The sequence below is a fragment of the Coccomyxa subellipsoidea genome, assembly GCF_000258705.1.
Source record: "Coccomyxa subellipsoidea C-169, whole genome shotgun sequence".
Taxonomy (NCBI): domain Eukaryota; kingdom Viridiplantae; phylum Chlorophyta; class Trebouxiophyceae; family Coccomyxaceae; genus Coccomyxa; species Coccomyxa subellipsoidea.
The window spans coordinates 1,412,501-1,433,051 of NW_005178032.1; the positions used below are offsets into that span (position 1 = coordinate 1,412,501).

The window sequence follows — 20,551 nt, forward strand, 5'->3', positions numbered from 1 at the left end:
TGCCGGCAGAATCCTGCTCCAGGGGTAGTCCGGCACTGCCGGCGTGCCGGCAAATCCTGCTCCAGGGGTAGTCCGGCACTGCCGGCGTGCCGGCAAATCCTGCTCCAGGGGTAGTCCGGCACTGCCGGCAGCCTGCAGAATCCTGCTCCAGGGGCAGTCCGGCACTGCCGGCGTGCCGACAAATCCTGCTCCAGGGGTAGTCCGGCGCTGCCGGCAGCCTGCAGAATTCTGCAGAAGGGGCAGTCCGGCACTGCCGGCGTGCCGGCAGAATCCTGCTCCAGGGGTAGTCCGGCACTGCCGGCAGCCTGCAGAATTCTGCTCCAGGGGCAGTCCGGCACTGCCGGCGTGCCGGCAGAATCCTGCTCCAGGGATAGTCCGGCACTGCCGGCAGCCTGCAGAATCCTGCTCCAGGGGCAGTCCGGCACCGCCGGCATGCCGGCAGCCGGCAGAATCCTGCTCCAGGGGGCAGTCCGGCACTGCCGGCGTGCCGGCAGAATCCTGCTCCAGGGATAGTCCGGCACTGCCGGCAGCCTGCAGAATCCTGCTCCAGGGGCAGTCCGGCACCGCCGGCATGCCGGCAGCCGGCAGAATCCTGCTCCAGGGGGCAGTCCGGCACTGCCGGCGTGCCGGCAGAATCCTGCTCCAGGGGTAGTCCGGCACTGCCGGCGTGCCGGCAAATCCTGCTCCAGGGGTAGTCCGGCACTGCCGGCGTGCCGGCAAATCCTGCTCCAGGGGTAGTCCGGCACTGCCGGCAGCCTGCAGAATCCTGCTCCAGGGGCAGTCCGGCACTGCCGGCGTGCCGACAAATCCTGCTCCAGGGGTAGTCCGGCGCTGCCGGCAGCCTGCAGAATTCTGCAGAAGGGGCAGTCCGGCACTGCCGGCGTGCCGGCAGAATCCTGCTCCAGGGGTAGTCCGGCACAGCCGGCGTGCCGGCAAATCCTGCTCCAGGGATAGTCCGGCACTGCCGGCAGCCTGCAGAATCCTGCTTCAGGGGTAGTCCGGCACTGCCGGCGTGCCGGCAAATCCTGCTCCAGGGGTAGTCCGGCACTGCCGGCGTGCCGGCAAATCCTGCTCCAGGGGTAGTCCGGCACTGTCGGCGTGCCGACAAATCCTGCTCCAGGGGTAGTCCGGCACTGCCGGCAGCCTGCAGAATCCTGCTCCAGGGGCAGTCCGGCGCTGCCGGCAGCCTGCAGAATTCTGCTCCAGGGGCAGTCCGGCACTGCCGGCGTGCCGGCAGAATCCTGCTCCAGGGATAGTCCGGCACTGCCGGCAGCCTGCAGAATCCTGCTCCAGGGGCAGTCCGGCACCGCCGGCATGCCGGCAGCCTGCAGAATCCTGCTCCAGGGGCAGTCCGGCGCTGCCGGCAGCCTGCAGAATTCTGCTCCAGGGGCAGTCCGGCACTGCCGGCGTGCCGGCAGAATCCTGCTCCAGGGATAGTCCGGCACTGCCGGCAGCCTGCAGAATCCTGCTCCAGGGGCAGTCCGGCACCGCCGGCATGCCGGCAGCCGGCAGAATCCTGCTCCAGGGGGCAGTCCGGCACTGCCGGCGTGCCGGCAGAATCCTGCTCCAGGGATAGTCCGGCACTGCCGGCAGCCTGCAGAATCCTGCTCCAGGGGCAGTCCGGCACCGCCGGCATGCCGGCAGCCTGCAGAATCCTGCTCCAGGGGCAGTCCGGCGCTGCCGGCAGCCTGCAGAATTCTGCTCCAGGGGCAGTCCGGCACTGCCGGCGTGCCGGCAGAATCCTGCTCCAGGGATAGTCCGGCACTGCCGGCAGCCTGCAGAATCCTGCTCCAGGGGCAGTCCGGCACCGCCGGCATGCCGGCAGCCGGCAGAATCCTGCTCCAGGGGTAGTCCGGCACTGCCGGCAGCCTGCAGAATTCTGCTCCAGGGGCAGTCCGGCACTGCCGGCGTGCCGGCAGAATCCTGCTCCAGGGATAGTCCGGCACTGCCGGCGTGCCGACAAATCCTGCTCCAGGGGTAGTCCGGCACTGCCGGCAGCCTGCAGAATCCTGCTCCAGGGGCAGTCCGGCGCTGCCGGCAGCCTGCAGAATTCTGCTCCAGGGGCAGTCCGGCACTGCCGGCGTGCCGGCAGAATCCTGCTCCAGGGATAGTCCGGCACTGCCGGCGTGCCGGCAGAATCCTGCTCCAGGGGTAGTCCGGCACTGCCGGCAGCCTGCAGAATTCTGCTCCAGGGGCAGTCCGGCACTGCCGGCGTGCCGGCAGAATCCTGCTCCAGGGATAGTCCGGCGCTGCCGGCAGCCTGCAGAATCCTGCTCCAGGGGCAGTCCGGCACTGTCGGCGTGCCGGCAGAATCCTGCTCCAGGGGTAGTCCGGCACTGCCGGCGTGCCGGCAAATCCTGCTCCAGGGATAGTCCGGCACTGCCGGCAGCCTGCAGAATCCTGCTCCAGGGGCAGTCCGGCACCGCCGGCATGCCGGCAGCCGGCAGAATCCTGCTCCAGGGGGCAGTCCGGCACTGCCGGCGTGCCGGCAGAATCCTGCTCCAGGGGGCAGTCCGGCACATGCCGGCGTGCCGGCAGAATCCTGCTCCAGGGGTAGTCCGGCACTGCCGGCAGCCTGCAGAATCCTGCTCCAGGGGCAGTCCGGCACCGCCGGCATGCCGGCAGAATCCTGCTCCAGGGGTAGTCCGGCACTGCCGGCGTGCCGACAAATCCTGCTCCAGGGGTAGTCCGGCACTGCCGGCAGCCTGCAGAATCCTGCTCCAGGGGCAGTCCGGCGCTGCCGGCAGCCTGCAGAATTCTGCAGAAGGGGCAGTCCGGCACTGCCGGCGTGCCGGCAGAATCCTGCTCCAGGGGTAGTCCGGCACTGCCGGCAGCCTGCAGAATCCTGCTCCAGGGGCAGTCCGGCACTGCCGGCGTGCCGGCAGAATCCTGCTCCAGGGGTAGTCCGGCACTGCCGGCAGCCTGCAGAATCCTGCTCCAGGGGGCAGTCCGGCACAGGACCCATCGGATATACAGAGGCCCCTTCCCGATAGGGAGACCCGGGGCCGCGCTCAAAGGTCGGTAGACCCTTGCACCGACGGGCGCCCGACTTCATGACGGGTGGACTGTCGCCAAATACCGCTTGGCTAAGCGGACTAATCGTCTGCTAGCCGCCGAATATAGACCCTGTCAGACCGTGAACACATTCGGGACTGGGGGTCTACCTACTCCTCCGCTTATCCCATTGGAGCACGGGTATTCCTCAGGCGGGTGCGTGGATTGGAGCAAGCGGGTCTACGTGTGCACTTAGCCGGATATTCTTGAGGGGAACCCGGGCCGGCTGCACTCGCCCCTAATGGTGAAGTCCCCAGTCCACACCAGGCATGCGGCTGGCCTATACCTGTGCTACAGGGGTATCACTTCCGGTGAATCAAATTGTCCCCACCACGTATGTACAGTGTTATGGGGCTCTGCCGGACGGCAAAGCGCTTGCCCAACACACCGATCCTCTATGCCGGCAGACCCGCCCGTGCGGCGCGGCGCCACCGGCGGGGGTATTTCAGCTGACATTTACGACATTTGCAAACATGCGTGGGCTACTAATTGTCGGATGGCCGCCGCGGAAATACCCGAAGCCACCTGTTTAAAACCTGGGCCGTCTCTTTGGCATTATTATTACTACAAGAGCGCGGTCCCACTGTTAATGGGCATCGATGTTGCTACAGGAGCACCCAGTCTTGCAGCCTAGGACTCTCGTCTGTCGGAAGCTGCACTTGGGCAGTTATGTCGACTGTGGCCACACTGCTCAAGGTGCAAACAGAAGCATCTGATGCTGATTCAGCAGCGAAGGCGGCGTTGGCGGCCGCGGCAACCACTCGGCAGGCTCTCGCTTCTCATCAAGCAACAGTGCAAACAAGAGCGCGCTCATCCCATTGTTCGGCTAATGCTTTGGAACAAATTGGCAGTGCCCTTCCGTTATTATTTCAGTTTTTTAAAATGTTACATCATTCATCGGGTTCACTAGCGTGCAATGAAACTTGGCAGCAATGATGTCGCACAGAAATAGATAATGGCAGCCGCATGAGCGAGAAATGATGAGCCGATTGAACCAAGGCAATGACAAATGGAACGACAATCGCCTGCATGGTAAACACCTTATCATCTATTACAATCTGTATGCCCCGATGTTTTTAATCATGCATACTTCTTTAGGTTTGTGTTCTTGTCCGCTGGTCTACAAGAATATGGTTCGTGCCAGAGTTCACCTACTGTGTTGTTTAAACTGCTAGCGTTGCCCTTTTATGTGCCTAGCAGCAGTTCCGTGCATGCGCTTGCTTTTCTCTTCCTCTTCTTTTTTCTTTTGGCCTTTGACATTCCAAATGGATCCTCATGAACTACCCGCACTGGAACCCCTACTAGGGTTGTCTCACACCCAAGATTGGCTAGAGCCTCAGGTGACGGCTGTGCCGCAAATGAATGCCCTCCAGAGGTCCAGGCGTGCTCGTTGCAGATGGTTGTTCCTATGTATGCTCAGCTGCGCTGCAACTTTGAGCTGCATGTGGTTTGCTGCCAAGCTCGCTGCAGTCCTTCGCTCCCCCAACAGACAGGTGAGCTTCAATTGGGGGTGGTGTATCGTTGTCAGGCTGCATCCAAGTGGCCATGTCGCAGGCCACAGCTGGACTGCACTCCACCAGGATTACTGTGATCCCGCTGCTCTCCAAGCTAACACTGGTATCTAACGTCGCAGGCGGCAAGGGCAGGCAAGGCATTTTGTTTTGCGGGCGGTCGACTGTGACACGCTTGCGGCGCCTGCTAGATGAGCCCCCGATGAATTTGCCCTTGCTATTCCCCGCAGCGTTCGCGCCCTGGTTGGCTGAAACGCCAGCGGCAGAGAAGGTTTGCTCGGTCAGCGGAATGCCCAGGTTGGCAAGCATGCTCTGGTTGCGCGCAATGTTGTCAGCACGCTGCTGCTCAAATGCGTTTAGCGGCTCTGTCGGGATGACAGCGTTAGGCTCCTGTGCTCTGCTGGCCCTCCTCTGCAGCACATCCAAGGCAGCATTTTATTGAGTATTGTCAACATTTCGGTGTGTTTCAGAGCAAATTCAGAGCGCCTGAATTGTTTGCCCAGTTGCGCGTGGATGAACTTGATATAACACTCAGTTCAGCATGAGACAAGCAATTAGGGCTGAGTAAGGAGATGTTCGGCGCACTGTACCTTCGCCAGAAAAGCAGCGTTGTGCAGCCTGCAGTCCCTAGCAATGCGTTCCGCCTCAGCAGGCCAATCATCAGGACTGGTCTCCACACGCACCTGTCACCAGCAAAGGGACTTTTTTTCTGTCAAGAGAAGGTCCAGTATTGTGCGTTGTTATTACAGGTTTTCCAGTCCTACGGACCAGGTACGTCCAGCAACACCTGTATTGTGCTTAGGCACGCACAAAAGCAGCATGGAACAGGAAACTTCAGCACTGCTTCAGGGACGACAAGGCTCTGTCATGAGACTTACCAGCTGATTCGGCGCCCACAAAGCCACAATCTCGACGTCCCCATCGTCATAGCAGACTGTGTGCCGCTGCCGCAGGGGGTCAAACGCTGTCACAAAGCCCGGGTACCAGTCCTCGTCCATCGGCCACCACAAGGATACGCGGGCCCCTATCGCTCTCTCAGCTGTGACAGCCACCTGAAATGCACACAGCCCAGACCGTGAGGCATTTCAAGCAACCAATTCAATCTTCTTGCGCTGTGCTAGATCCACAACTGTCATGAATTTGCTGCATGCCAACAATTTCAACAAAAACAACCTCGGCCAGCTTCTGCGAAGGGAAGCACACCCTGACTGAGTAAATGCTCACCTTGCTCACTTCCATCAATATAGGCGCACATGGTACAGGCCTGCTCAGAGACACATAAAAAGAAACCGTGGGGGGGTTTTGGGTTTGATAACATATCGCTAAAGTGGAGGACATGACAGACCTGAGCCCCAGAATGGCCAGCTGCAGCAGCGGCTGCAGCGCGATTGACGAGGCAGCGGCGCGCGGCGCCCTGTGTGGCAAGGCAGGCCTCGCAGTACCCGCAGCGGACACGAAGGTTTGCTGCAGCCGCTCGTGTGGCTGCCAGGGCTGCCAGCGCCTCCTTGTGGGCGCCCTTGTCAGGTTTGTCTCCGCCCTCCGCCGCAGCGGCCACTGCGTCCGCCAAGCCCTTGGCTTCCTGCGCAGATGCATGGGATGCTGATGCCTCCTGCAAAGCTGCATGGCATCAAACAAAGGTGCACGTTGGTGAATGACGCCAGGAGTAGCCTCATGAGCGCTGCACCAGCAGCCACTCCCGGCAAGCACACTATATACATGTGAAAATTCACACAGAAAGGTATATTGCACTTAGGACCTCTGCCATTTTACTGTGCTGCCATCACAAAAGTGGCCAGAGCAGAGCAGACATACACACCAGAATACAATTATAACGCACCTGCACGGTTCTGGTGAAGAGGCCAGGTCGTGCCATCTTCCTGGCGCCAATCAACTCGTTGCCCTCAGCCACCTTCTCATGAAAATGGCGCTTGAAGGGCAGCAGCTGGGCTGGAGAGTGCCACATGCAGCTGCGCTGTCCAAAAAGCACAACCAGCACCTGTAGAAGAGGAGTCAGATTGCCAATCATGTTCCTTCATGCGCAATCAGGCCGCCCCAGAACCGCCCTTTACCATTAATATGGCTGCACAGGATGCATCAGGAACACACTACAATAACCGGGCCAACCAGCCGAATGGTTGACATTTTCTGTGCGCGCAGTAAGAAAATAGGCCGCACCTTTCGTTTGCTGGGTGATGTGGTGTCACGAAGCGCGGGCGTTCGTGGCCCCTCGGGTGCCATGTCACTGCCTGTTATCACAGCCTCGTGGCCGCCATGCTGCGCTGCCGCGTCCTCCACAATGGTGCTCCCGATGCGCATCGGCGGCGGAGCCTCGCCGCCGCTGGGCTTGTAGATGCTCGCCATGTACTCTGCGCTCGTCAGCGCTGCAAGCGCCGGACCCCCGCATCAGCCTCATTGCGACTTGCTTTCAGCTCGAGTCACAGTATTGGGACACATAAAGGACACAACGTATGGCTCCCTGTGAGGCCAAAGCTGCACGGATTCATGTTGCCGACTGATGTTTGGAGAGCGCTCGCAGGCAGGCAGAGGCGGTCCTCACCAGCGGAGGCAAGTGGAGGTACTGTGCGGGTGGGCGGCATGTGGTGGGGGTCCAGCGCCTCGCCGGGCCACCACACACCGGCCGGAGTGCGCGCCCACACCAGCGTGCCCAGTGTGTCCACGTCCGGCGTGTACCCTTGCAGCCGCGTGATTCGCACCGCCTACAAAGCAGGTTTACACCCCTCACGCTGCTGGTCAGGAGCACTGGCCTCAGCCCCAGACCCCCGTCTGCTGTGGAGATGTGCATGCAGGTGACAGGCAGAAAAGCTTTGTAACTTGAAGCGTTTTCTACAGGCACAAGAATTTTGGAGGGCACACCTCCTGATTGAGTGAGGCGCCGCACTGCTGGGCTCTCTGCAGCACATCTTCCATGTTGAATCCCTGCAGGCAGCATATCATCTGAATCAGCTTTGCAACAATATGCAGCCAATTTGCTGAGGATAGAGCATCAGCATTGAATCGTCTTCTTAGTTGCGCAGCATTATAAAGCAATCACATGGTAACACTTGACCTCAGCACGCTGACGCTTCAGGTCGGTCAATGGACCCTTCTCATCTAGGGATTGCCCCAATGCATCTACCTTGGCGGTGCTGGGCACATGCAGTGAAGATAGAGGTGTTCTTTGTGCTGCCGATAGAGAGGGCCGTGCAACCTGTTCACGCAGGCGGGCAAAGTAGGTGGTGAGGGTCTCCTTCTCTGGAGCCTTGCCGACTTGAGTAACAAAGTCGCCCAGGAGCGTCAGCGGCGTCAGCACTGGCGCCTCGCTCATGCCATCGGCTGCGTATCTGCTCCCACACCCACAACAGCTGTTTCATGCAATTTATTCAGTCATTCCGTGAAAATCAACATCGACACCAAAAACACTTTTTTAAGTTACAGATTTGGCTGCTTCTCCTCTGTCATATGCAGGATGCTGCTGTGTGAACTATAGAATATTCTGGACAGGACAAATAAGGCTGGTCAGTGAAGAGAGAAGTCAAAGGCTCACCTGCCAATCCCACGAACAAACCAAGCTGCACGGGGCCAGGGCGTCCCGTCGTCCATGCGCAGCCCAGACTGACCCGCTGTCGGCTGTGCCTTGTTGCCGGTCTGCAGCGCATGTCCACATACACATCACTGACAGCACAACACGTAGCCAACACAGTGTTTCTTATAAAGATTTTGTCTGGAAGCCAATTTGGCTACAACATATGCTACATTAAAATTTTGAAGCTACAAAACTGGCTACATGCTAGAGTTTTCAGAAACTTTCTCCTGGTATCGGTGTTTTTGGGCGTGTTTCTGCTGGAAAGGGATAAAGTGGCTTCAAGCATGGTTCAATTTAATTTTTATAAGCCAGGTGGTGGCTTCAAAGAGGGACACCCTCAGGTAGTTTATGCGCCACAGTAATACCATGTTTATCTGTTCAGAGCCATATTGGCTTCAGGCCACTAAAAGAAAGCCACCAAAAGAAGCGCCACTGTCACTTTCAAGTCATCGCCAATCGATATACCGCAGTAGGTGCTGACTTGGAATTTGGAAGATTCTTGAAATCTGCGCTTGCAGGCGTAAATTGCAGGTAGGCTATGACTGCCCAGTACCTGACGCATGACGTTGAACTGAAAGTAGGGGAGCTGTGTCTGCGTGTTGGCAAGGGTTGCCTTGTCACCCACAGCCTTATCAGCTTCCATGCTGGCGAAAGTGGAGGGTGTCGCCGTCTGCGCCGGTGGGGCAGCGTCCACGGCTTTGGGGGCTGCTTCAGGTGCAGGCGACTCCTCTCCGCTAGCACCCACCGCCTTGACTGTGCACAAGAATAAGACAAGTCAGCTTAGGCGCTCCTTGCGCAATCATTGCCATTGCCTCCTTAAGAGTGACTCGGATTTGCGCACAACTTGACTTGGTGCATCCTGTTACGATTCTGTACAACATGGACAGCTTTTGCTCACACAGCGCAAGTCATAACCCTGATCACACCTGGGAGCTCCAGCTGGTTGCTGACTTCGTACAGCTCCTCCGCAGGCACACGGAGGTCGTTGTCATCTTTTGTCCACTCAAACTCTACTCCATCGCGCTTTGGCTGACCTCCTGGCATGCATACAATAGTTCAGGTTGCCGCTCCTGCGCATGCATGCAAGGATCAAGCAATAAAATTCTCGCGGCTGTTCCTGGCGCATGCAGTGCAAAGATACGATTCCCACCTCGTCGTACTGTGGTCATCCCCGGGTGCAAAGCTATGCTCACCTTGAGGGATGGCTGCATGTGGTGTGGTGAATTTGCGGTCTTTGGATCCCACATAGTACTTATGCCTGTGGGGATTGACCAGGCGCTGTCCTAGCCATGAAGCGACTGGCACTGACACGGCATTCCCCAGCAGGGCCCAGCGATGTGACTGCAATATGCAATGTCCTATCAGCTTGTGTCCACCACCCTCTACTCATTGGCAACCCCTCTTCATGATTATTAGCCATCGCACCAGCAGCTGCTCAAATAATGAATGACCCAGCTCTTCACCGGCCGTGAGCAGTTGCAGTAGCAGCTTACCGAAATAGAAGACCCTGTATTGAGGAATAAGCCAGGAGAAGACAACGCAGAAAGGAGGGCTTTGCTCACCTCCCTGCGGTCCACATCCGCATCCCTGAGGCTTGAACCGCCGTGCAGGTTGACTCCCGGGCCGCGTATGGGGAAGCAGGGCAGCGTGTACCCTTCCTCAAAGCCCTGCATTTTTTGTCGAGTGTCGGCGGCATATCTGGCCGATTTGAGCATGAGAAGACGTAAAGCAAGTCTGTCCCAGAAGGAACCAGCAAACGAGAAAAAAGCGCTTCAGGCATAAGATGGACTGTGAGGTGGGCACCTGCAGCCTTTCAGCATCTTCAGTGCGCAGGGCGCCCAGCTGACCGGACTTGAGCAGCAGGCACATGCGCCCGTTGCCAGTCTTCAGCGTTGGCACCATATCAAGCCCCGGCCCACTCCTGTTCACAAGTCAGGCGTAAGAAAAGGGTTGCAAGTAGTGTCCCTATGCACTGCTGCGTTCTAAAGCATAGATCGGTGTTTTCTCAAGTAGAAGGACGCATCAACAGGGCCGACACAAACAGCAATATGGTAAGTCAGGGGTTTGAGAGCGCACTGGGCATTGGAGAGGTCCAGGGCATAGGTGCAGTCGGGAGAGAGACCAGTGCCGTCAGGACCGTGTGCCTGGTGGCATGAGTAGCAGGGCTTCCCATTGAAGAGCTGGTAGCAGGCTCCCTTGCAGAGGACCCCCTGTGCCACCACAAGGGCCTTAATGATTTGACCAGGGCCATAATGAGGTTCCCTTCCGAGGACCTGCAGTCCGGCCCACATGTGTCTGAAACACAGTAAGCAGCAGAAGTCAGTCCTTGGTATCCATTTCACCTGAGACAGCAGCACATCACGGGCATCTCCGTGGAGGGATGCGACAACAAAGACTCGTTTGCGGCGATTGGGCGCTCCAAAACCTGCAAGCGCCGTGCAACGCCTGTCTTGTGCCAGCTACCTTTCATGAAATTTCTGGAGTTGCATTGCAAAGTCACAGGGGATTGTGGAAAAGGTGCAGCCTACACGACCATCAGAATGTCAAGCACAAGCAACTTACAGGAAAGGGGCGCGGTCAGACGCACTTGCTGTGTTGATAATGCGGTGCGCCCAGCTGGAGTATCCCAGGTTCTCAAACTGCTCTACGATGTATTCTATGACAGGCGACTGGCCATTGATGCGATCCAGCAGGCCCTCGACCTGCACAAATCAGTGTGCTCCTCAAAACTCCTCGCAAATGTACACATAAGAAAAATGGGACCTGCTCTGCCAGCTGCGAGCAGTCATGGGATGACTGCTGAATGGCGACAAGGTGACTAACATATAGGCAGATATGTAAAATGTTTCACACGGCTTGTGTGAAGTACTCACATTCTCCAGGAGCACCCATGGGATGCCTCGATTCTCTCCAAGAGCAGTCTTCAGCAGCCGGAAGACATGCCGCACAAGGGAAGTGCTCTGCGCATCATGATTGTATCATGATTGCATTCAACTTCCAACTAAAAGCAAGTGCTGAGAAGCATTCAACAGACAGCATTTGACTGACACGCGCCAAAGAGAACGCAAAGAACATGAAAAAGAACAGTTCTGCAATACCTGCCCATTGAGGCCTCTCCTCAGCCCCGCCCTGCTGACATCAATACAGGGAAAGCCAGCCGCCAGTATCTCTGTCTCCTGTGCTGAAACTCTTAGTCAGAAGCCCATGCATGGCTATGGTCACGAACAAGTTTACAAACGCCGTTTTGATTTCAGAAAAAAACTCAGAATCCCCCAGGCCCTAGAGATATGCATGAGAGCCAATTTGCCAGCTTGCCTGAGGCAGGGAGGCAAGAGAGCACACGTCAGGCACCAAGAGCGTCCCAGGAAAGCTTCGCTTGAGCACCTGAATAGATACCATACGACATGTCTTAGAGATTCACTGCCTTGGACAATTGGCTGGATCCATAGCGGTGAGCACGTCACTCCTACCACACATTGATGCTGGACAAGAACCTCAACCTCAAATTCAAGACCCAAAGACTGTCTTGCTCACGGACAGAAGCTTACCTGTTGGGCTCCTGGATCGCTTTCACATTGTAGAATGATGGTATGTCCAGCCTGCGCGTGAGGAGAAGACCGTCGACAACGGGCGCTTGCATTGAAAACGATTGATCAGTAACGGCATTTGGCGCAACAAGTGCGAGACACCTTCGTGATAGAATTTTGTATTCCTAAATACTTTGCATCATATTCCACCTACTTGATCCCAAGCCAAGGGCGACTCCTCACCTGTTCCAGACCAACGTCCAAACCCCCGGCTCCCGTGAATAGGGAGGCCACCCGCATCCTATCGGAATTTGGCCCACTCTATATCATTTCATCATTCTTCCTTTTGAGTCTACAATATTGATATGCATCAAGCATTCCACCTCTCTATCCACTGTCTCGGAAGGGACATTTCCCCTCGCCTGTCGATACGCTTCCGACATGCATGGTTTCATATGAAGGTTTCGAATTGCTATTTTATTTGGGATGTTTCATTGGTGTAAGCTCGGACAATTGTGTACTTCAGTGTCTTCAAATGCCATCTACATCCTGCTGTGTGTAATTCGGAACGCTACCAATCTGACGATCTCGGAGTGTCGTGGACTGAGTTTCTTACAAGACGGGGACGCAGTATCTTGTTTATGGAGAAGACAATTTGAGTCTTTAAATTCGTTTCAAAGTGCACCTACCTTCAGTCTTTGGCAACATGAGCAGGTGCGTCGTGTGTATTGCCGATTGATGCAAGGTGCCTTCAGAGGTGTAGAATTCGGCATATGCATGATGATTAGACATATGCAGTGGGCCCATGCATATTCTGGTGAATAAGGCTACTGTCTGCAACAGTGTTGGTTCCTCTTGGAGACTCGAACTCTTTTTTAAGTCCAAGAAGGACTTGCAGGAGAAGGTTCTTCCGTTCCTGAAAGAAAATGGCATCAAGCGCGTGAATATTACCAACAAGGTGAGCCACCCTGATGCTGTACATGTATGAGGGATCAGGCTTGCCTCTTGCGGTTTGACAATGGCTCCTTGCGACCTTTGCACCGTCTACTGATGCCATGTGTGCACCTATACCTATGCAGACAAAGGAGGACCAGCTGCTGGAGTGTTGCCAGCTCATTACCTCCGCCATACCATCAGCGCAAGTCTGTGTCCATTACTCCTTCAAATGGAATTATAAGCATAATGTGGACCAGTCCCTTGAAGCATTCTCGAAGTTCTGCGCCTGCCTGTCAGAGGACAAGCAGTCAAGCGCACTGCTTATCAGCGGAGGCAAGAAGCGCAAGCTTGATACTGTTGAGGTGAGCCCTCTTACATGCATGGTTTGCACTCAATCACATTTCATTACCCCTAAGCCATCATTGGTCGGTTGCAGTGTGACAATTGGGTGCTGTGTATTGAACCAAAGACATGGTTGCGTGGAACAGGCGCTGCAAAGATTGGGTGCTTCTGCATGCAACTTTGCGATGCCACCAATCTATGTTGCTTTCAACCCATACTTTCCCAGCAAAGCTGAGGCTGCTGAGGAGAGGAAACGCATGCAAAGAAAATTGGACAGCGGCCTGGTGAGGGGCATCTATCTGCAGATGGGCACAGACTTGAAGCTGCTCAAGGAGGGCTTGGACTTCCTCAAAGAGGCTGGCAGCACCCGGCAGGACAGTCCCATGAACCTTTATGGGTCAATTTTCCTCCCAAGCAAGCGGTGCGGTCTTGCAGAGCCCTTGTGCCCTGCCACGCACATGATTGAGCAGCTGCTACGTCCTTGCACACATCAAGATCTAGAACAGCTTATTATGCTTGGCACAAGACCACTGCAGCTTTATTTACGATCCACGTCTAATGATCTGTGTCATTTAATAGCCTGAATTTTCTTGCAAACCATTCATGCAAAGCAGGCTGCTTGCCCAAATGCGCTTTCGCCCATGGAATGGAGTTTTTCTTAGCGATGAGTACTTGAGCAACGTGGATAAGGCGAGGAGCATCACATCGGATATCTTGAATAGTTACTCACAGCATGGTGTCACTCCTCTCGTGGAGAGCAACATTTGCACTTCACAAGAGCTGCGGCAGTGCCTGGATCTGCTGGAAGAAAGTCACAGAACGGCATGACTGGATGATTTTGCGTGGTCATCATCGTTTCGAATCGTTCTGTTTGATGCTGGTGGTACTGAGATTGCTCGCCTATCGGCTGCACATGCAGTGTTGTACATGATGCATGGCTTGCATGGCTTCAATTGATAATTGTTTCATTCTACTGTATGATACAAGGCGGATCGTAACGCCACATTCTCAGACCTCAAAAGCCTGTTAACATTATCATTATTACAAGCATTTCCTGCCAACAGGCATGGTCTGCAAACAAGCTGCAGTCAAAAACCTGTACAGATTTATATAGGGTTCAGCGCATGTTTGACATTCAAGCATTTTCATTCTGAAAAAAGGTTCGGTTCTTTGGAATTCCAGGTCAGAAAGTACCCCTGATAGCTAGCCTACACTCACATCACGCTCCTTTGTGCATTCGTTCCATAATTTCAGTTGGCATGCATGTTGGTCATGTGACTGGCATGCCAGCGATTACTGCAAGCCTTCACCTCGGGCTCACAGTATTGCACATTTGAATTGTACACAGTAAGAAGCACAAAACGCACCCTCAAGCGTTGATGCAGAAAGACCTTGTCAGAAATCAGAACTGACAATGTGTCAGGGCAGCCTACTAGTCTAAGATAATTCTCAGCGGTCATCTGAAGGTCAGCCAACCACCTCAACGGGCAGTGTCCCTTGGGGCTTCTGCAGGATCCATTTGGCGTTCATTGCCTTGGCAGCAAAGCCGTACAAGTCGCTGTACTCCTCTATCACCTTGCCAGTGGGCTTGCCTGCACATCCAGCAAATCAAAAGGCAGTCAAAAACCAAATCAACGACGCTTAGATAGGCTGCTCAGGGTGCTGCATGCATGCGCAGGAATGAGACAGCATGGCACGTTTGCATGCAAGCATTGATGCGTTCCAGCAAGATACTTAGGGATCCACTCACCGCCTCCGTGGCCTGCCTTGCTGTCCACCCTGAGGAGCAGGGGGTTGCGCTGCGGCGAGCCTGGGTAGCCTGCCAGGGTGTGCTGCAGGGTGGCAATGAATTTGTAGCTGTGCAGAGGGACCACCCGGTCGTCATGGTCCGCTGCACTCACCACAAATCAGTCAGCACTCAGGCAGTGCAGCAGAGGTTCTTGAGAACTTCCTGTTCCTGTCCAATTTCACTCCTGCCCACTTGCAGTGAAAGGCACGGCTCACAAAAGACAGCTTACAGCTGGACGGGCATAAGTTCACTGTCAGCATGGATTAATGGGGTGTGCACACCTGTGGTCAGAAGAATGGCAGGGTACTGGTGGCTGCCCGCTGGGACCCTCACATTGTGCAAGGGTGAGTATTTGTACATGTACTCAAAATCAGTCTTGTTGGCTGGGTCTCCATACTCCGTCATCCATGCATGCCCTGCAGCAATTATTTTTCAGGCATGCTGCACATGATGTTGACATCAGCAGGTGCCACCACTGGTATGTGCACCTTGTAAGCATCAGCTGCAGGCCTGGTATTTCTCATGCAGGGCGGACTCTGGAGGGACAGCAATAGTGACTCACCAATTGTGAACAGCTGGTATCGGAGCATATCATACACGCCAACTTGCGAAATAACTGCTCCGTACAGATCAGGCCGCTGCGTGCACAAGTAGTGAGAGACATTAATCTTGGCAAAGTGAGGTCAGGGGCATAGAGGTCTCGGACGCTGTTGCTGGTGAAAGAAACCAGATGAAACTACACTCACAGAGCGCAGACCCGCACCTGTGTAATTTGAGCGCCCATCAACAGACCACCATTTGACCCACCCTGGAGCAGCACAGTATCTGAGAAGCATGCATGGTTCAGCCAAGTTCACGCCCAAGTTGTCCTCATCTGACATGTGCTCTCTGCAATCGAGTTGCTCATCCAATACCTGGATTGTCAGCTTGCCCGGTGAAGAGTATCCAGCAGCATGCAGGTACTCAGCACAAGACGCAAAGTCATCAAAGCTGTTTTGCTTCTGCAGCAAGTGTCCTTCCTCCCACCAATCGTTGCCATACTCTCCTCCACCCCTGCCAAGACAGATTTATTGACCCTCTGCGCCAAATCTCACCAAATCGACACACAGTGATAAAAAGTGGTAATTTCAGGAGAGATGTATAGACTTGCCTGATGCCAGCAATAGCATACACTCCTCCATACGCCAGCAGGTATGTCAATCTGCTCACACTGAATGTGGGCTCTGTCACAATCCCATAGCCTGCATGTGAACAGAGAGGTCTTACCTGAAATGCCAACCCCAAATATAAATTCTAGAAATACATATTTGAACCCTGACATATAGGTCAAATGCAATTCAAAGCGGCCCAGCCAGCCCTGCGATGCTGTCATCTACTGATAATTCATTTCTCCGTGTTTGTCCTGGTGCATCTTGTGCATACAGAGGATTAGAGAACTGGCACAGACTGCTTACCGCCGTAGGCGTACAGGAAGGTAGGGTTTGTCCCATCCAGGGTGACGCTCTTCTTTGCAACAATGAACATCGGGATCTTTACCTTGCCATCCTTGCTGGGCACAAACACCTGCGCAGAACATCCATTACGTTTGATATTTGCATGCAAGAGCATTTGCAACATCAGAAAATCCATGAGCTGGAATGCGTCACAGGGCCTCTGATTCTTGAGCATGCCTGTGTTGTTTCCAGGCCGTCCGCATTGTAGCCGCCGGGAATCTGCACGCTGCTGATGTGCTTTGGGTCCACCTCAGGAGTTGCTGTGTCGTACCTGCATTATTCCAAAAATGAATGAGTGTCCTGGCAGGGATTGCATAAGAAATTATCTTCGATTTCTCATAGATTTGATCATACGGAACAGGAAGCCTTTTAAAAGTGCCATGCAAGGCAAAACATTTGCTGTGCAGCTCTCAGGAGTGCACACAAACGTGCAGAGGAGCAGTCATTCATAAATACTTACAAGAAGGTAGAGCCAGGGTCAGTCATGGACTGGTAGGAGTAGTAGAACTCGCTGAGGCTGCGGCGGCCGCACATCTCCTTGATGCTGCCGTAGCCGGGCATGGGCAGCTCGCGGATGAGCTTGCCGGTCGCCAGCGACCTCAGCTGCAGAATGGTGGCCACGTCGCGCATGTAGGTCACCACCATAGCATCCCCCTGGGCAGGCCAAACAACACACACTCAGTGAGCCAATCCGGCAATCGCAGTGACTCACTCCTTCTCATCAGGCCACAATGATACACAGCATGCATGCAGTCAGCTCGCCCCAGGACCCTTGACACTTCTGGCATTGCAAGAGGCTCAATGCGGTTGTGCAGACAGAGTGCTGGGGGTTTGACTCAAGGTATTTCACAGGTGACTGTGCAGGGCACCGTTTGCTTAGGGTCTTTTACTTTATGTTTTTGTTATTTCAGGATTGTACAGGGTTTTTAAACTTGTAATCTAGGGTTCACAAAGGAACCAGTAGGGTTCCTATAGGTATGGTAGAAATGTCTCACCTTGAGGGCGCTGGCGCCACTCATCAGGTCCTTCTCATGCTCTGGCAGGATCTCCTGCCAGGTGTCTGGCGAGATTCCCTCTGTCACATTCATGCGCACCAACCTGCATGCATGCACAACTCCCTTGAATATAAAGGCGCACAACTCCATCTGAACAAGTTTCCATCCTTTAGCCTGGCCTGCTCTTTGGACCTTGTTGTTTTATTGTCAGACACCAACATGCATGCACATCAAATGTACATTCCCAGTGTGAAGACCGAGAATCTGGCAAAATGCTTTCCTTGCTTCATTTTATATGGCCTTTAGGGCTTACTTGTTGCGGGGTGCATCGTGGTCGGTGGTGAGGGTCCAGATGGGGCCATCATTGGCGACGATGCCATAGGAGGCCTCAAAGGTGTCGATGACCTTCACAAGCGGCAGCGGCTTTGCATCATGCTTGCGCCTGTCGTAGGCTGACAGGTCCAGCGCGCCTGTTTTGGCGCTGACTGGCAGGTCGCTGACTTTCATGTACCACAGCTTGTTGGTGGGCTCCGTTCCGGTCGACACAGTGATGATCAAGTAGCTGCAGACAAAACCCATATACCTTTGTCAGCATGCATGGCATAAATTCCAATGCAGCAAGTCACCCTTTTCAGATTTTCCTCCCTGCATGAAAGTTTCTGTAGCACATGCTGATCCAAGAGATCCAAAACATCCCTGGATGGTTTGGAAGGAAGCCCAGAAGACTCAGATGGCCTGTTCATTGGGTGTAAGGAAAAATCATCTGAGAGGGACCTAATGCGAAGGGCAATTAATCAAACAAAGGGCATCTGCGGTGCGCGCACTCTTTTGGTTCGGTGAAGCCAGCGCCAATGGAGTAGGTGGGCTGTTCAGGGATGGCAAGCACAAAGACATCCTCGTCCTGGCTGGTGCCCACGACGTGGTACCACAGCTGCTGGTCCTTGTTTGCGCCGGTGTTGGTGCCCCGGGCGTCAAAGTTTGTGATGTTGGGCGCCGGGTACTGGTTGTAGAAGAAGCCCTGCAGGAGCCAGCAGACCTCAGCTGGAGCAGGCCTTGAATCACAGCGCCCTCAAAACACTGAAGCAGGTGTTGCCCATACAATCACACAGAGACTCACTAGCCCATATTGATTGGTGAATGATGTATTCTGAGTCAGGCATGTACAGGATTCAGGATTCAGGCGCAAAGCGCGGATGGCCGAGCGAGAGCACACCTTGCTGTCCGGCGACCAAGCTGTGCTGCTGAACTTCACATTGTTCAGAGTGTCATTCAGTACAGTGGCTGCGCCCGTGTCATTGTTGATCTGGAGCACATGGATTGTCTCCCAGTCAGATCCACCGCTGCAAGCAGACACTGCACTTAGTGCACTCACAAGAGCATGCTTGGGGAGACACCTGCTTCTCAATACAATTCCTTCTCTGCCTTCGGCCCTCTCTGAACTGGTCTTGCAGTTGCAGTGCATCAGCGCAACTGATACTCGGCAAATTTCCCCTTTGCTGTGCTTGAACAGTGTCTGCAGCAAGACCAACAAGATCAGCTATCATGAACAGGCCCACAACAGATTTAAACTCTAAAGTCTGCACTCTAAACAAGCAATCGACTGCAATCTTGCACTGATGCACACAATATGCATTAGCTCTCTCCCCACCTGGCTATGCTGTAAGCGACCAGGCTGCCGTCCCAGCTGAAGGCAAAATCGTTGAGGGCCACAGTGCCATCCGGGCTGAGATTGTTGGGGTCCAGGAGCACTGTGGCCTCTGAGTCCGGCGTCTTCTGAGTGTAGATGACGCTCTGCGATTGCAGCCCTGTGTTGCTGCTGTAGTACCACCTGCAGTGGCACCATTTTCTCAAAGTCCGTGCTTTCTTGTCGTAGCATCACTCATACTGCAATCTCTTTGCAGGCAGCACTGGGATTGGCGGTGACACATGCCGGCAAGCAATGGTGTGCTCATATCGAGGGGAATGCCTCATTGCAAGAAAAAGACTCTGCACCTGAGGACTTCCCCCGGCTGGCCACGCTGAAAGGGGCAGCTGATTTTTGGGAAGTCATACATCTCCGTCATCATATCTTTGAACTTGGAGCGCGTGTCGCACTCCTCCAGAACACTCTCTGTCAGCTGGTTCTGCGCTGCCATGACTGCAGACACACCAGTCTGATTAGTCACATTCTTTGCTGACAATAGCTTCATCAAAATGACCTCGGCAAGGTTTTCGCATGTGCATGACAAAGATCATGTGCACCGCAAAGGATTATCTAGAGCAGCCACAAGCCACAGCCTGGCAGGTGCGCACATGCGATGGTTTCATTTGAGTCTGTGTTCTCGAGCCATCTGTAGGGATCAGAAACAATAGTGCCAAAGAAGTCAGCGGTCTCATTCTCCTCCCTGTACACTGGAGGGTACTGGGACGGCACCACTACCAGGCCACTCTGCACAGAGCCTGCACAAGACAAGGTGGTCAAATTAGAGTTTGGAGGTCCCCAAAAACATTCACTATGATATATTGCGCCGAATACGGTGTCCGTGCAACATTCGGCAGTGTAGTGGTGCTTAAGTCATATGCCTGGTGACCACCATGTACATTAGGGACAGTGCCCACACGATCCCAGCTAGTATCTTGCAGGCGTCCGATTGGGATCTGCACTTCGGACATACTCGCAAAACGTATCACAAGAATTGGTCTACCATGCTGAGTGACTTGCCTTGAGGCAGCGCGTTATCCTGTCCCGCTGTGCCGGGGCAGAAGCAGAAGCAGCACAGTGCGAGAAGAGACGCCCCGGCCCAAACGGCCATTTGATGGCGGGCCCTTGCCATTCAATTCCTAATAATGATTGTAAGATCCGAGTAAGCCTTAGGCTGTTCCCAGCTCAATGCCTCGCGCTTTCCAACACCCCGGCGTGATGGCAAACAGGTCGACTGTGTCAATATTCGATCCCAGCGCTTCCAGCAAAGTGGCACCAGCAATGCCACGAAAATCAATCAAGAGTTGATAGTGAGGCTCATCTATTATGTCGTCTCTGAGACAATAAATTAAAGACCGTTAGACACGCTTTAGTCAAAGCCCCCTGCACAAGGAGTGCTGCTTCTGTGCGTCCCCTCCGATCTAGACAAGCCTGGTGACCCCGAAACGAGTCTACCTATCTTTAATTTTACCCCGAAGAGCAAATCTACCCGAAGTGGAGGTGACTACTGACCAGATCGAGGAGACTGGAACTTCCGAAATCGAAACTGACCTGGCGGACGTTCGAGCCTGTTCTGGCAACGTCCCTCCGGAACCAGCTTTCGATTTTTGGTGAACAGCTGGATTCACTTGGGATTGTTC

At 54.6% G+C, this 20,551-nt stretch overlaps 3 protein-coding genes across 3 annotated transcripts; 1 reads left to right on the forward strand and 2 right to left on the reverse strand.

Moving 5' to 3' along the window:
* Window positions 1–4,460: 4,460 nt before the first annotated feature.
* Window positions 4,461–11,975, reverse strand: COCSUDRAFT_43000 (hypothetical protein; the record flags this gene model as incomplete). The annotated part of the gene is made up of 20 exons (XM_005646496.1): window positions 4,461–4,976; window positions 5,156–5,248; window positions 5,444–5,617; window positions 5,911–6,144; window positions 6,403–6,561; window positions 6,741–6,946; window positions 7,123–7,282; window positions 7,440–7,502; window positions 7,702–7,906; window positions 8,110–8,210; window positions 8,702–8,901; window positions 9,075–9,185; window positions 9,342–9,489; window positions 9,711–9,815; window positions 9,952–10,069; window positions 10,225–10,358; window positions 10,491–10,573; window positions 10,736–10,850; window positions 11,022–11,108; window positions 11,919–11,975. The coding sequence occupies 20 exons, from the start codon at window positions 11,973–11,975 to the stop codon at window positions 4,461–4,463; spliced, it is 3,069 nt and encodes a 1,022-aa protein (XP_005646553.1).
* Window positions 11,976–12,174: 199 nt separating this feature from the next.
* On the forward strand, window positions 12,175–13,996 carry COCSUDRAFT_53931 (hypothetical protein). Its single transcript, XM_005646497.1, has 5 exons — window positions 12,175–12,389; window positions 12,519–12,633; window positions 12,755–12,973; window positions 13,100–13,374; window positions 13,568–13,996. The coding sequence occupies exons 1-5, from the start codon at window positions 12,382–12,384 to the stop codon at window positions 13,779–13,781; spliced, it is 831 nt and encodes a 276-aa protein (XP_005646554.1). The 5' UTR covers window positions 12,175–12,381; the 3' UTR covers window positions 13,782–13,996.
* COCSUDRAFT_24562 (PREP protein) lies at window positions 13,978–20,392 on the reverse strand. Its single transcript, XM_005646498.1, has 18 exons — window positions 19,932–20,392; window positions 19,523–19,669; window positions 19,223–19,367; window positions 18,879–19,058; window positions 18,444–18,570; window positions 18,055–18,248; window positions 17,544–17,792; window positions 17,231–17,333; window positions 16,696–16,889; window positions 16,413–16,506; window positions 16,197–16,305; window positions 15,893–15,983; window positions 15,657–15,795; window positions 15,506–15,550; window positions 15,305–15,380; window positions 15,024–15,158; window positions 14,704–14,844; window positions 13,978–14,545 (listed from the first exon to the last, which is right to left on the reverse strand). Exons 1-18 carry the CDS (start codon window positions 20,041–20,043, stop codon window positions 14,421–14,423), a joined length of 2,406 nt encoding a protein of 801 aa, XP_005646555.1. The 5' UTR covers window positions 20,044–20,392; the 3' UTR covers window positions 13,978–14,420.
* Between the last annotated feature and the right edge of the window lie 159 nt (window positions 20,393–20,551).

What these genes read in the sequence shown, in the direction of transcription:
- COCSUDRAFT_53931 (XM_005646497.1), top strand. An exon ending in GCGTGAATATTACCAACAAG is followed by an intron (nt 12,634 to 12,754) that starts GTGAGCCACCCT and finishes ATACCTATGCAG; the next exon opens with ACAAAGGAGGACCAGCTGCT. An exon ending in ATTTTCCTCCCAAGCAAGCG is followed by an intron (nt 13,375 to 13,567) that starts GTGCGGTCTTGC and finishes CATGCAAAGCAG; the next exon opens with GCTGCTTGCCCAAATGCGCT.
- COCSUDRAFT_24562 (XM_005646498.1), bottom strand. Translation starts at nt 20,043, where the DNA reads ATGGCAAGGGCCCGCCATCAAATGGCCGTTTGGGCCGGGGCGTCTCTT. An exon ending in CACGATGCACCCCGCAACAA is followed by an intron (nt 17,334 to 17,543) that starts GTAAGCCCTAAA and finishes GCATGCATGCAG; the next exon opens with GTTGGTGCGCATGAATGTGA. An exon ending in GACCCTGGCTCTACCTTCTT is followed by an intron (nt 16,507 to 16,695) that starts GTAAGTATTTAT and finishes GGAATAATGCAG; the next exon opens with GTACGACACAGCAACTCCTG.